The sequence below is a fragment of the Melospiza melodia genome, unplaced genomic scaffold (assembly GCF_035770615.1).
Source record: "Melospiza melodia melodia isolate bMelMel2 unplaced genomic scaffold, bMelMel2.pri scaffold_18, whole genome shotgun sequence".
Classification (NCBI taxonomy): domain Eukaryota; kingdom Metazoa; phylum Chordata; class Aves; order Passeriformes; family Passerellidae; genus Melospiza; species Melospiza melodia.
This window is the reverse complement of record NW_026948525.1, coordinates 7,465,186-7,480,141: the sequence shown is the minus strand read 5'-3', so window position 1 is coordinate 7,480,141 and position 14,956 is coordinate 7,465,186. Positions and strand designations below refer to the sequence as shown.

The window sequence follows — 14,956 nt, the reverse complement described above, 5'->3', positions numbered from 1 at the left end:
ATCCCATGAGCCTGGGGATGGGGCTGCCAATGGTTGCCATGGCAATGGGCTGTGGCTGCAGGCCTGAGCTGGTGTCCATGGCAACCACCCCTGGCATGGGGTCTCCATGGAGCTGCCAAGGAACTGACCATAGCAATAGGGGGCTGGTGACGGTTGCCATGGAAACTGACCATAGCAATAGGGGGCTGGTGATGGTTGCCATGGAAACTGACCATAGCAACAGGGTCCTGGTGATGGTTGCCTGCTAAGGATCAGATTTGTCAGAGGCCTTCAGAGGGGTTCCCTGGGGACTTTCCAAGAGTCTCCAGGCTGTTCCAGAGCTGGAATGTCACAGGCACAGACAGGGGCTCCATGGAGACCTGCCAGGGCTTTCTGGGGACTGTAAAGGGCCGTGTGGTCAGAGGCAGTCACAGCCATTGCATGGTGACATCCAAGGGGACCTTGGGCTGCAAAGGCACCGATCTGTCACAGGCACTCACTGGGGCTCTATGGTGACATCCCAGGAGTCCCCTGGCTGCCAAAGAGCCAGGATGTCCCAGACACTCACAGGCGTTCCTGTCATGGGCACAGTGAGACCTTCAGGCAAAACTTATTAGGGAAACTCCTGTTGGGTCACAACGTGCAGAAAGGATTCCCAATAGCCCCCATAGATGCCCAAACGTCACCATTGAATCAGAGATGACACAGACTCAGATCAGAAGGCTAAGGGCTAAAAGCCACCTGTTTTTTCAATCCTCTTCTTTTATACCTTGGTTTGCTACAGGTGGACTTCACTGGTCCTTTAATCAACACATTTCACATGATAGGCCAATTAAGAGAACACCCTTCAGTAAACAATTTTATGGAAAAAAGCCAACTTATTCCAAACATTGTCAGCCAAGTGTTTCCGCAAAAATCCACTCAGATAACACCATTTATTGATGTTCGTTTTATGTTGGGCCTTTCTTGGGGATCCCTGGATGGCGGAATCCCTCCTGTAGCAGTTCTATGCCAGGTAAAAAGAGATGCATGGGACTTTTTCAGTCTTCAGCTTCTTGTTTATTGTTATCTCATCTAAAGTTTTGCATTGCTGTCCACACCTGGCTCAGTGCACTGGAAAAGCACTGGAAAATGGCCCCAAAATGTACAGTTTCAAGCTCTTTTAACATTGTCTCATCCAATAAACACTTGAAAGGTGTATTATTTCTACTTATCTACCAATAACTCATCCCTTGACTGTCCACATAACTTCTGCACTGTGCTTTCCATGACTAATCACCCTGTGCTACCAACAGTGCAGAAAATAGAGCAGATGAAGAAGACAGGGACTACACCCCAATTCCTCCATCTTGCTTCCTATCTACACCATACTAACAACCCCAAAAACCTAAATTTCTCACCCAAGGAACATACTATAGTACTCTCTATTACCTATTTCACACTTTGGTAAATTCTAATCTATCTCAAAGTCTTGGAAATCCTCTCCATGGGGGAAGTTGAAAGGCACTGACACTGAGGGGTCAGGACCCCTCAGAGCAGACAGAGAAATATTCCCTGTGCCTTGGATTCCCACACATTTAACCTAAAATCCTTTAACCCTTAATATGTGAAGTTGCCCAAAAATGTTCCAGGTAAGTAGGATTAGAAGGAGGAGAAAGAGAGAACAACAGAAAGACAGAAGATCCATAGAACAACACGCACATAGGTACCAACATCTGGGGTTCCAGCATCGCAAAGAGAGGAACCACAGGAGAAGGCAGGATCCAGACCCTGGACTGCCTTCAAGCCTCAGTTTTTAACCCCCTGCTCCTTCATGGGCCCGCCCCTGGGGTGAGACTGCCAGTTGCATGTCCAATCAGAGCCATGGTAGACACCAGCGGCTGGTGTGTGATTGATTGACAGCTCAGCCAATCAGAACTATGTTAGCACTGCCCGTACTGTGTGACTGACAGCTCTTCCAGGCCAGGGCTGGGAGCGGGGCCCTGTCCCACCACAAACCAAGGCCTGACCCGGCCCTGGCCCCACATGGGCATTCTGAGCATCCCAAGGTGTCTCGGGACATCAATCTCATCCAGCCTCTGACAGCAACCACAATGACAGTACAGAATCTCATGGAATCAAGGGTCAGTTGTGACCTCATGGTGCCTCATGGAATCAAGGAGACCACTGTGCAACTCAGGGGCAGTATGGATGCAAGGGTCAAAAATTAAACACTGGGGCCCATAGAAGCAAGGAACCATTGTGACACAGCGAGGCCGCATGGAGCCAAGGGAACCCTGTGACTCTGTTGGGGCTCATGAAACCAAGAAGCCACTGTGGCACTGCAAGACTTCATAGAATACAGGAGAATACTGTGACAGTGCGGGGACCCATGAAATCAAGGAACCATGGAACAGGTCTGCCTGCTTTGACCTCCTGGGGGCTGTTTGACAGGTCCCACTGAATTTGACATGTCAAGGGCCACTTCTCATCTGACTGTGAAGCACTGGGGCTCTGTGCTTTCCTTCCTATGGAAAAGAGCTCTCTTTCTTGTCTAGGCTTCTATGCCTGAAATTAGGATTCCACCTCTAAAATTCCCTATATGCAAGGGTTTCTCCCAAACAAAATCTGCCAATACAGTCAAGTGTGGCGAGACTCGGCCTCTGGTGAGTGCCTCTCATCTGCCCCGTCGATCGGTTGTTTCCTTCCTATATGGAGACCATTGTGACAATGTGGGGGGTTGTGGGCATCATTACACTGTAGGAACTTGTGGAACCAAGGGAATCATTGTGACACTGGGAGTACCATGGATCCAAGGGGCCATTATGACACTGTGGACTCTTGAGGAACTATGGGGGCCATTGTGACAGTTTGGGGTCTTCTGAAATGCAGGGAACATTGTGACACTGCAGAGTACTACGGATCCAAGGGACCATTGAGACACTGTGGAGCCTCATGGAACCAAGGACATCACTGTGGTTCTGTTGGGCTGCATGGTCCCGAGGGGCCAATGTGAAGCCATGGGGCTTTGTGGAACCAAGAGACAATTGTAGCATTTCAGGGCCTCATGGAGCCAAAGGGTCATTGTGATCCGGCAGGGCACCGTGGATCCGTGGAGAAAATTGTGGCAATGCAAGGCCCCATGGAATCATGGAGACCATTGTGACCCTGCAGGGCCTCATGGAGGGAAGGGGCCATTGTGACACTATGGGAACTTGTGGAGCCAAGGGGATCATTGTGTTACCACTGGAGCCCATGGAACCAAGGGGCCATGGTGACACAGAGGAGCTTCATGGAACCAATAGATAATTATGATAGCCTGGGCTTTTGGAACCATGGAGACCATTTAGATCCTTAAAGACTTGTGTAACCAAGGGGCCATTATGACACCAGAGGGCATCATGGAAGCAAGAGAACCATTGTGACACTGCAGGGCCCTGTGGAACCAAGGGAACATGAAATAAGTGTGGCTGCCTTGGACTCCCAGGGTTCACCTGACAGGTCTGGCCGACCTTGGAATGTGGAAGGCCACTCCCATCTGCCCCTGAAACACTGGGGCTCTGGGCTTTCCTTTGTATAGAAAAGAACTGTCCAACTTTTCAAGGTATCCATGGCCAAAACTTGGATTCCACCTCCAAATTTCTGTGTATCCAAGGAATACTGCCAGACAAAAGTTGCCAGGACAGAGAGGTCTGGCTGGTCTTTGATTCCTGAGTGCCAGCACTTACCTGTTTTGCAAACACTGGAAAGTGCTCTGTGCTTTTCTTTTTATGGAAGAAAAACATCCGTCTTCTCCAGGCACAAATGTCTGAAATTAGGATTCCACATCCAAAATTTCAAATATCCAAGGGTTGGTCCAAGCAAACACGCCAGGACAGACAGGTCAGGTTTGCCTTGGCCTCTGGTGGTTGCCATGCATCAGCTCCTGAAACATGAGGGCTCCGTGGCTTTCTTCCTATGGAGACCAATGTGACATTTGGGAGCCTTGTGAAATGAAGGGGCCATTGTGACACTGCAGAGTGCCATGGATCCAAGGGACATTGTGACACTGTGGAGCCTCGTGGAACCAAGGACATCATTGTGGCTCTGTTGGGCTGCATGGTCCCAAGGGACCATTGCAAATCAGCAATGTGAGAATTAGCCCAGCTGTAACTCAGAGTCAGCCAGATTTTACCCCAGAAGAACTGGGCATGAGTATCAAGTCCTAGGAGTCATTCAAAGAACAAATTAAAATCAATCATGAGGTGGATCATTAACAATTTTCCAGATGCCTCTGCTGATGAAATCCATACCACTGAATTTTGCGGCTCAGTGGGAGTTATCTGTATAATTCTTGATCAAAAGGGACCCCATTGCACCCTGCGTGCTCCCCATCTTCCACACCACACTTGACCAGCAAGCAGTGTGTTGAAAACTCAATCCGTTGGTTAACTCCTAACTCGGGAACTCCCCTCAAACCGGCCTTTCTCAAACCTTTAATGATGGTCCAAGATGGCAATGGCCATGCTGTCTTGGAGCATCATGCCCTGGAGACTCAAGACAGAATGAGCCAAAATATGGCTCAGGAGCCTGACCACCCTCCCTCTATCTTGGTTCCTCCACTTCCTGCTATCACAACTTTCGCCTCTGCCCTGAAAAAAGCTCCAGACTCCAACCACACAACTATGGGTCCTGCCCTCACTGTCAATCATTCCCTCTCCACACTGGACCATGCCTCCAGTTAAGGAAGGAGACTGGCACATAGCCTCGAAATTCCTCATTGCCCTGTTATGTTATGAAAAAAGGGGGCAGAATCCCAGGTATCAGCTACTGGTTTGCAGGGAAATCAAGGATCTTTGTATCTAAAGACCATAGGAAGGACTTACCTTGCTTTAATGACCTAATGAAGGCCATGTTTACAGCACATGTTTACAGCACATATCAACCACCTATGATATAAAATATATTATGTTGTTGTCACCTACAGAATACACCCGGTGGGAAGAGGGGCGGAAGTGTTTATTATGCTAATAGCAATGACTATGCAAATAATGAGGCAAGGGCGGAATTGACAAGCAATTATCTAGCTGGAGAAGGACAACACAGCCTACCAGATGATCAAGCAGTAGGTATCGCCAGAGAAGTATTGAATGATATAAAAGAGATGGCTTTGAAAGCTTTAATCCAGGTATCAGATGGTAGCACCCCCAATTTGAAATACTTTGGGTGGCTGCAGCTAAAGCTCCAGGAAAATCAGACCATCCTGGGTGCCTGTTAAGTAAGCAAACCAATGCTACCTCCCTCACACTGAGTGGCCTGCTCTCAGACATAGAGACCATCAGACATGCCACCTTGCAGAACAGCGATAGCGTTTTTACTCTGGGCACATGAGCATGGCTGTGTAGACTCTGAGGGCATGTGTTGCATGAACCTCTACATCCACAGCGAGTCAATCCACAAGAGCATTCAGGTACTGAATGAAGGGTTCAAGAAGCTTCAAGTGGAAAACAAAGACTAGTTCAATAAACTCTTCCAGTCCAAGGGACTAAAGCGTTGGATGATGTTTATCTAAAACAGGACTATTCATTCTCTTAGTGGTTGTTGCTGTATTGTTAATTGTCCCATGTTTGTTTGGATGCTTTTAGAAAGTCTTACAAAATTCTTTCATTTCCATCTTTGTTGTACAAGAGAAAAGGGGGAAGATACCCAACACAGGCTACTCATGGGCACCTTGGACAAGAGAATTGGAGGCCAGGATGGCACAAAAACCTCTCAGACACTAAATTTTGGAAGGAAATTCCTTAAAATTACCTAAAAGTATTCTTAAATCCATAAAGTACCTTAAAAACCTTGAGTATCTCAAAGTGTTAATGAGCCCTGCTAAGTTTCAGTACAAAGCTCTCCAGGGACTCATTAAAGTAGATAATTGGGGTCATGATTGCACAAACCTCTCACAGAGTCAGTATCAAAAGGGAAACACCAAGTACCTTAAAATAACTGAAGTACCCTGTAGTATTAATGAGCTCCACTGACTGTTGTTACTGAGGAAGCCTCTCCAGGGACTAAGAACAGCAGATAATTGGAGGCCATGATTGCACAAAGCTCTCAGAGACTCCAAGGGAAAAGCCAAACCCAAAGTCCTTTGAAAAACTCTGTGAGCATGAAGGAGCCCCCAGGGCCATTCCTGAGCAAGGCTCCCCAGGGACTCCTTCCAGCAGATCCTTGAGGCCACTGGGATGTGGTCTGAGGGCAGGACAAGGGGCTGACAGTGCCCAGCCTGGCTGGGGCTGTGCCAGGAGCCCCCAGTGCCTCAGCACTAGGTGCCTCCTCATAGCCCTTGGTGGCACAGAGCCTGCTGTGCCCCAGAACACCAAGACTTGGCTTCTCTTTGTCCCCACCTGTCATCACTGTCTCCAGTTCTCTGCTCTGCCTGGGGCCTGGGGACACATTCCCAGTTGTGTCCCTCACTGGGACCCATTAAATGTCCAAGAAAGCTTGGAGTTGGATTCTGACTTGGAGTTCTGGAGAGGTTACCTCAGCTCCCTCTCAGGGACTGATGTTCAGGGCCTGAGCACAAAGCCCCAGAGGCTCATTAATGTCCTGGTGCTGTGTCTGTGCTGCTGAGCTGGGCTGGGCTCGTGGCACAGAGGCAGCTCCTGGTAACCAAGAAGAGCTTCAAAAGCACATTTCTCTTGATGAGCAGCTCTTCTTCCAGCCCAGCAGGGCTGGGGCACTGCCTGCAGCCACTCCAGGCACAGCACAGAGGCACAGAGAGCTTCAGTCAGTCAGGGCTGGGAAGGGGCTGAGAAGTGCCTGGGGCAGAATCACTGCCAGCCCTTGACACAGGAGCCTCTGGCTGCAGGACAATGCAGCTGCAGCTCCTGGAGCCATCTCCTAAAGCTGGAACATCCCAATGCCTGCAGACTCTGTGAGTACAACTCTGGGTATTTCTGGTGCAGGGGAGGTGAAATGCTCGTGAAGCTCTGTCAAGCTGAGGGGGTCTGATCAGTCATAGAATATTTCAGAGACAAGGATTGCGACAAAAATTAGGAAATTTCTTAAGATTTTTCACTCCGTTTCCTACTATAGTAGAATGGCAGGGAGGGGGGATAAATAATAAAAGTTGCCTAATAATTTGTCTTATTAATTTTGACAAGTTTCTGAGACATCTGAAACTGTTACTTTTAGTGATCAATAGGTTCACAGGAGATCCCTAATGTGCTTTCAGTCACTCTGCCCATGGACAGCACCAGCATCACTTTTGCTGGAGCCATCAGGCTCAGTCTGAGCTGTCCTTTCTCCAAGCTGCAAACAGAACCTGCCCCAGCCAGTGCCCTGCAAACAGGCAGGGTTCTGTCAGGCCAAGGAGAGAGCACAGATATTTGGGGTCTTGTGAGTGGTGACAGGGAGAGATCAGGCACAGGGAAACACCTGCAGGAAGAAAATCTGCAGGAAGCAGAGAGAATATCAGGCAAGGAGAGAAAAAAATACCCAGAGATGCTGTGGCAGGGAGAGTTTAGTGATGCCCACAGGATCCCCTCCAGTGCAGCCCCTCCCTCTGAACGTGCCCCCTCCCTCCTGTGCCCCCAGCCAAGCCTCTGCTCTCAGGGCCGGGGCTCCAAGGCATGCAGCCCCTCCTGTGCAGGCAGAGCTGCAGCAGAGCCATGGGGCAGCTCTGCAGCCCCGGGCCCAGTTCCCTCTGCAGAGCACAGGGCTGGGAGCAGCTGCCCGGCCCTGGGGGTTCTGGCAGGGGGCACAGCTGGCTCAGGGTGATGCTGTCCCCAGTGCCTGGCTCTGGGCAATGCTGTCAGGGCAGCCAGGGAAGGAGCTGCATCTTCCTCCATCCAATGCCATCATAAGGACACTTGGAAGTGTCCCTGAGATTTCTGTCCAATCTGGGAGCTTCAATCCAGGGTGCAAACCTGTCCTGGAGCATCTCTGAGTTATAAGATTGGTGAGGAAAGGCAGAGGTGTTGTGACACTGAAAATGCTGCTGGGTTGGTGAAATGAGCAAAGAGAGCCCTTGGCCACAAATGTGGAGCTGGGCTGTGGGGGATCCATCTGCTCTCAGCAGTACCTAAGGCATTTTTGGGAAAAAACATGGGAAGTTGATCACCCTCCACCTGCTAAAGTTTAGACCCCTGAGAAATCTGAACAGATCAGAATGACAGACCACCTCCCCTTAGTCTTCACTCATCATTTTGTCTCAGAGAAATCACTCTATTCTCCCTGGGGGCAGCAAAAATGATTTATGATTTATGGTTTATGATATCCAAGAATACCAGGACAGACATGGAGGGAGCTTTAAAAGAAAACTGCAGAACTCTTGAACACAAAAGGACGTCTGTGTCAGTTACAGGGGACAGTGTATGGGAAATTTCTTTGATTTTGCTTACGGGTGTCTCCTCTATCTCTACACTGTGTTTTTCTCCATGAACAGGTCCCCATGCCAAGGATCAGCAAATGTCCAACAGCAGCTCCATCCGGCACTTCCTCCTGCTGGCATTGGCAGACACACGGCAGCTGCAGCTCCTGCACTTCTGCCTCTTGCTGAGCATCTCCCTGGTTGCCCTCCTGGGCAACGGCCTCATCATCAGCGCCGTAGCCGGCGGCCACCACCTGCACACTCCCATGTTCTTCTTCCTGCTCAACCTGGCCCTCACTGACCTGGGCTCCATCTGCACCACTGTCCCCAAAGTCATGCACAATTCCCTCTGGCACACCAGCACCATCTCCTACTCAGGATGTGCTGCACAGCTCTTTTTATTTCTGTTCTTCATCTCTGCAGAGCTCTATCTCCTGACTGTCATGTGCTATGATCGCTACGTGTCCATCTGCAAACCCCTGCACTATGGGACCCTCCTGGGCAGCAGAGCTTGTGCCCACATGGCAGCAGCTGCCTGGGCCAGTGCCTTTCTCAATGCTCTCGTGCACACAGCCAATACATTTTCCCTGCCCCTGTGCAATGGCAATGCCCTGGGCCAGTTCTTCTGTGATGTGCCCCCGATCCTCAAACTCTCCTGCTCACACACCAATGCCCTAAGAAAGCTGGGACTCATTGCTGTTAGTACCTCTTTAGCATTTGGCTGTTTTGTGCTCATTGTTTTCTCCTATGTGCAGATCTTCAGGGCTGTGCTGAGGATCTCCTCTGAGCAGGGACAGCACAAAGCCTTTTCCACCTGCCTCCCTCACCTGGCCACTGTCTCTCTGTTTGTAAGCACAGCATTGCTCGCCTACCTGAAGCCCCCATCCATGTCCTCCTCATCCCTGGATCTGGCCCTGTCAGTTCTGTACTCGGTGGTGCCTCCAGCCCTGAACCCCTTCATATACAGCCTGAGGAACCAGGAGCTCAAGGCTGCCGTGTGGAGACTGATGGCTGGATGCATTCAGAAAGACTAAATTAGATGACAGTTTTTGCAAAGCACTTGTAATAAAAGTCATCTTAGCTCTTGTTGGTTTTCTTGCTGGTGTTTTATTCCCTTGATTATAGCTTTTTCATATTTTCCAAAAGAAAAGCCACAGTTCATTCCATTTCACATTTTGTGTATCTCAAGCGTTCCTGTGGCCACAGACATTGTCAAGGAAGGGCTGCAGTCTTGGTGGCTTTAAAGGAACTAAAGGATCTCCCAGCCAAGTTTTCTGCAGAGATGCCCTTTTGTTGCCTTCTCTGGAGCTGCAGCAGCAATGTCTGTGTGCAGAGCTGGGGCGGATCAGTGCTGGCACAGCAGCTGTGCCCAGCTGCAGCAGCACTTGGTGTTGCCAATGCTGCTGCCGTGGCCCTGCCCCGCTGCCCTGGAGTTGCTGTAGGGCCTGAGTGCTCTGGGGGCTGGGCACAGCCCTGGGGGTGGCAGTGCCAGGGCTGCAGCAGGGACAGGCCATGGGCACTGCTGGGGCAGCGCTGACGCCTCAGCCCAGGGCCTGGGGGCTCCAGGCTCCTTGTCCAGGCTCTCTCAAGAACACGGCCAGGCCAATGCTCAGCACAGAAAAGCCCCGTGAGCAGCCCCAGGCTGGCCGTGCGCAGGCTGGGGGCAAACAGCATGGCTGGGACTCTGCAAGGGCCCTGGGGCAGACGGGAAGGAGCAGCAGAGCAGGGGCTGATCCATCCCCAGTGCGCTGGACAGCCCAGGGCAGCGTCCCAGAGCGTCCTCATGGAGCTGCCAACAACATCCCCCCTCTGCAGCCCTGGCCTCTTCCCCAGCTCACACAGGTGCCCCATCCTTGCAGGCACAGACATGGCAGCACTGGCTCAGCAGCCCCTGTTTGCATGGCACAGAGCAAGGGGAGCACCCTCATGCTGTTGGTGTGGGGACATGAACCTGAGAGAGCACAAATGCCATCAACGCCTGGTGGAGAACACCTGTCCTGAGGGCAACCTGTCCTAATATTAAAAATTGTGACAAACATTGTTTTAAGCAGCTCAGTCTTTTCCTTATCTTTAGTTACTATATTCTCCACTGCCTCCAATGAAGAGTAGAGATTCTTATCTCATGTTTTGCTGTAAATTTATTTGTAGAAATATTTTCTATTATTTTTCACAGAATGGTCAGGTTAAGCTCAATTTCAGCTTTCACACTTCAACTTTTCTTTCTGCATGACCTAACAACATTCTTAAATACTTCCTAAGTTGACTGACCTTCTCTCCAAAGTTGATGAATCCTCTTCTTTCCCTTGAATCCTTGCAAAATCCATGGGCAGCCAGGATAGTAATTTTCCTCAATAGCTCATCTTTTGGCACACTGGGAAGTGCTTCTCCTTCCCCCTTAAGATTATTATCTTGAAATGTGTCCATCCTTCCTGGACCCCTTTGTTTTTAAGGGCTGTTTCCCTTAAAAGAATCAGTACGAGATTTGGTACTCCCCAAAACTACGTCCTAAATAGGCCAAAGTCTGCCCTTCCTAATTCCAGCGCGGAAGTTTTTTTGTTGCCCCTCCTTCTTTCACAGAACTATGAAAACTTCATTATTTCATGGTCACTGTGCCCCAGGCTGCCTCTGAGCCCCACATCTGCCATCTGTTCGTGAACAGCAGCAGACAGACCTGTCCTTGGCAGTGAGGGTGTCACCAAAAATTCTGTAAAACAGAAAACTCCTTAACCCAAATGCAGCATTAAGGAGCAGCATTCTTTATTCAGCTGGATGCATGGGGGATAGCTCCTTCCAAAGCCGTGCTTGCTGAGCACAGGAAAGTTTCTGTTTATTTTCTGTATTTTGCACACATATTCGTTGATTTTCCCTGACTGAACACACATATGATAATCATTTCCCCAAAATCATTAGCACATTTCTCCTCCCCTTTTTGCATGCGTTCTTCTGTCCTGGGGGTCTCTCTGGTGGTTGTGGATCCCAGTGTTCCAGTGGGCCTGGCAGAGCTGGCAGGACACTGAGGCTGCTGAACTTCCAGTTCTCCTTCTCACACAATGGGCATTGTGTGGTTTCCATAGGCCTGGGGTTTTGGAGAACAAGCTCCAGGTGTCAGCTCAACTGGTGGAGACAATTTATCATCTGGTTACATGAGGCCACAAAGTGGGCTTTGACATCACAGAGTGGGTTATGTAAGGTGTTTGAGCAGCTATGACATCATATACTGCCTCTGTGAGATCACAGAGCCATCTGTGACATCAAAGGGCAGAGGTCTGACATCACAGAGCTGACTGTGACATCACAGAGTTGGCTGTGACCAACCATCAGAGATCAGCTGTGTGACATCCCAGCAGGGCTGTGTCAGGTCACTGGGTTGGTCACTCTGCCCCAGCTCCCCCTCACTGTTTCTCCCAACAAGTCCAATGCTGTTCATGCCCAGCAGGGTCCCTGTCCCCCGGGATCCCCCCGGCCCACCTGGAGCCACAGCCTCCACCAAAGGATGTTCCACAGGATCCACCCCAGAGCCTGACAGGGGACAAGGGGCCAGGGCTGTGTGACCAGGACATCAAGGACGGGGATTATCCAGGTCACTGTGGCCTGGGTTGGGTTGCCAAGCGCAGGAAAGATGTCTGGCAGCTGGAGCAGGGTCTGGGAAGGGCCTCCAAGGTGGGGCTGGAGCCCTTGGGCAGTGAGCAGAGGCTGAGGGAGCTGGGCTGGTCCAGCCCGGAGCAGGGAAGGCTGAGAGGCTCCTCATCCCAGCCTGGCAGTGCCAGTGAGGAGGGGATGGAGAACACAGAGTCAGGCTCTTCACAGGGGGCCTGGGGGAGACAAAAGCCGATGGGTGGAAGGGAAAAGAGGGGAGATCAGCCAGGGCATGAGGAGATGAAATGAGTCAGGCTGGTTTCAGCATTTCCTCAACACTAAAAGCAGCCTGACTTCCCTTCTCCATCCACCACTGAGAGCTTTGGAAATCAGGAATTGTTCAGGCTGTTTTATCCCCACTTCCAGATGAGCATCCTGATACAACAACTTAACTCTATTTATATCTATCACAGAACCATATTTTTCTAAAATTAATTTTAGTATGGAAATCACTTGTGGATGGTGGACATGTCAGACACTGCTGGGACATTGCATATGGCTCAGGGAAGAGCGTGGTCGTTATTGAATTATATCCTGTTCAACCAGAGTCTCTTCACCATGAAGAGAAACTTCCTGTGCCTCTGAGTCCCACCAGTTCCTGACCCCCAAAGGACACAAACCTGGTGAGTTCTGGTTCCAACTCCAGTGGTGGCACCTGCACCTCCCTCCATCCCCAGAGCAGAGCTCCCTTGTCCCAGAGAGTCCCTGGCAGTGCAGGGATGAAGGAAACAGGACAGGCTGTGGGGATCAGGAGCAGGGCACAGCCAGGGATTTGGGGTGGTTGTGAGCCCAGGGAAGATGTGGCCATTGGCCTTGGTGAACCTCATCCCATTGTCCTGGGCCCATGGCTCCATCCTGTCCAGATCTATCTGCAGAGCTTCCTGCCCTCCAGCACAGCCACACTCCCACCCAGCTTGGGCTCACCTGGGAACTGGCTGAGGGTACTCTCAATGGCCTCGTCCAGATCAGCAATAAAGAGATTGAACTGACCTGGCCCCAATCCTGAGCCCTGGGGACACCCCTGGATGTGACTCCATTCCTCAGCTGCTCTGAGTGCCAGGGATTGGATGAGGGAAAGGGTGGGGAGGAGATAGAGACAAAGTGTGATTGATTGTCAGCCATGAAGGGTCTGGATTTTCATATCTGTTCAGACTGCATGAGGAGGGGCTGGGGATCAATATCAACTGGGGATTGCTGATAGCAATTTAAAAAGGGGAAAAGAAAACTAAACAGGACAAAACAATTTTCTATTCATTGTTTTCAATATCGTAGATTCACTTTGAATACACTTCTGGAATCTTTCTAATTAACCACCGAAGAATTCAAGACTTGAATTATTCCCATGGGCTTGTCTTGTTTGGGTGTTTTGAACAAATGTTTATGAGCCTTTTTCACTGAATTTCTCAACTGAAGAGCTCAAGAAAGAAGAGGCCTCTGGAAAAGTAAAATTCATCACCAAACCTCCAAGGTGCTGAGGATCTATCCTGATCAGAGCAGGAATGAGCAGAAATGGGCACAGCTTTGTGGCTGCCCCAGCTTTGGGAGTGGCCCTGGTCCTGGAGCAGGAGCAGCTCTTGAGGGCCCCAAGGCCAGGGCTCTTGTGCTGCCCTGGGCAGATTGGATGGCAGCAGGGGCTGCAGAGCTCTCAGCACCTCAGCCCGAGGGCAGCAGGGCAGCCAGGGAGCCTCCTTTGGCTTTGGCCAAGCACCTTCCCCCATGGCTGGGGCTGAGTCCTGTGGCAGCTGCAGCTGCTGCTGTGCCCTTGCCAGGGGCTGAGGCCATGGGGCAGTGGCCAGAGCAGCCTGGCCTGAGCAGAGCTGTGGGGCCAGAGCTGGCTGGGCTGGGCTGGGGAGAGGCCCTTGGTGCTGCCCAGAGCTCAGGGCATCTGGCAGAGCTTGCAGGGAGCTGGGCTGGGCTCAGAGAGCCTGGCCCAGAAACCATCAGTGTCCATCTCAGCCTGGCTGAGCGTGCTGGGGCCAAGAAGAGCAGCCCAGGGTCTGCAAGTTCTCTGGGTGGGAACTGAGCTTGTGAGCCCCAAGTCCCAGAGAGATGGGACAGATGGGAGCAGAGACAAATCATTCCTGCTACATTCTTTTGTTTGCCTGTACAGGAGACCTGGATCCATATATAGAGGAGGTGATTTGTGTCAGATAACACTGGTAGAGGGATAAGAATAATAATTTTTAGTTAAAAAAACATATTTTATGCATGATAGACCATGAGAAAAAAAAGGAGACCCATGATCAGGAGATCATCTGAGTTTTTTCAGAGTAGGAGAGACTCATTGATATTCCAGAGGTCAAACCTGTTCAAATACTTTCCTCAGGCATTCCTTGAGATGAGAGGTGACCACCAGAGGCCAAGGTCAGCCACAGCTCTCTGTCCTGGCAGCTTTTGTGTGGGAGAACCCTTGCCGATAGGGAATTTTTCAGAAAGAGTATCAATTTTGGCCATGGGCACCTGGAAAGAAGGTTGGTTCTTTCCCATAGGAAGGAAAGCACAGAGCCACAGTGCTTCCAGAGCTGATAAGAGGTAGCCCTCAACATTCCAAGTTCAGCTGGACCTGTCCAGTGGCCCTGGGAGGCAAAACCAGCCAGACATGTTCCATGTCTTCTTGTTTCCATGAGGCCCTGCAGTGTCACAATGTTCTCCTTGCTTCTACAGTGTCACAATGGCCTCACGCTTCCATGAGGCCCTGCAGGGTCACAGTGGCCCTTTGGTTCCATGAGGCCCCACAGTGTCACAATGGTCTCCATGATTCCATGGAGTCTTGCAATTCCACAATGTTCTCCATGGATCCACGGTGCCCTGCAGGATCACAACGGCCCTTGGGTTCCATGAGGCACTGAAATGCAGCAATGGCCTCTTGGTTCCACAAAGCCCTGCTGCTTCACACTGGGACCTTGGGACGATGCGGCACAGCAGAGCCACAGGGATGGCCTTGGTGCCACAAGGTCCCACAGTATCACAGTGGTCTCTGGTATTGATGATACTACAATGTCACAACGGTCCCTTGGT

The 14,956-nt window shown here is 50.7% G+C and overlaps 1 protein-coding gene across 1 annotated transcript; it reads left to right on the top strand.

The window, feature by feature from the left end:
* Window positions 1-8,649: 8,649 nt before the first annotated feature.
* LOC134433351 (olfactory receptor 14A16-like) lies at window positions 8,650-9,336 on the top strand (the record flags this gene model as incomplete). Its single annotated transcript, XM_063182207.1, has 1 exon — window positions 8,650-9,336. A coding segment is annotated over one exon (687 nt), but the record flags the coding sequence as incomplete, so codon positions are not given.
* Window positions 9,337-14,956: the final 5,620 nt, after the last annotated feature.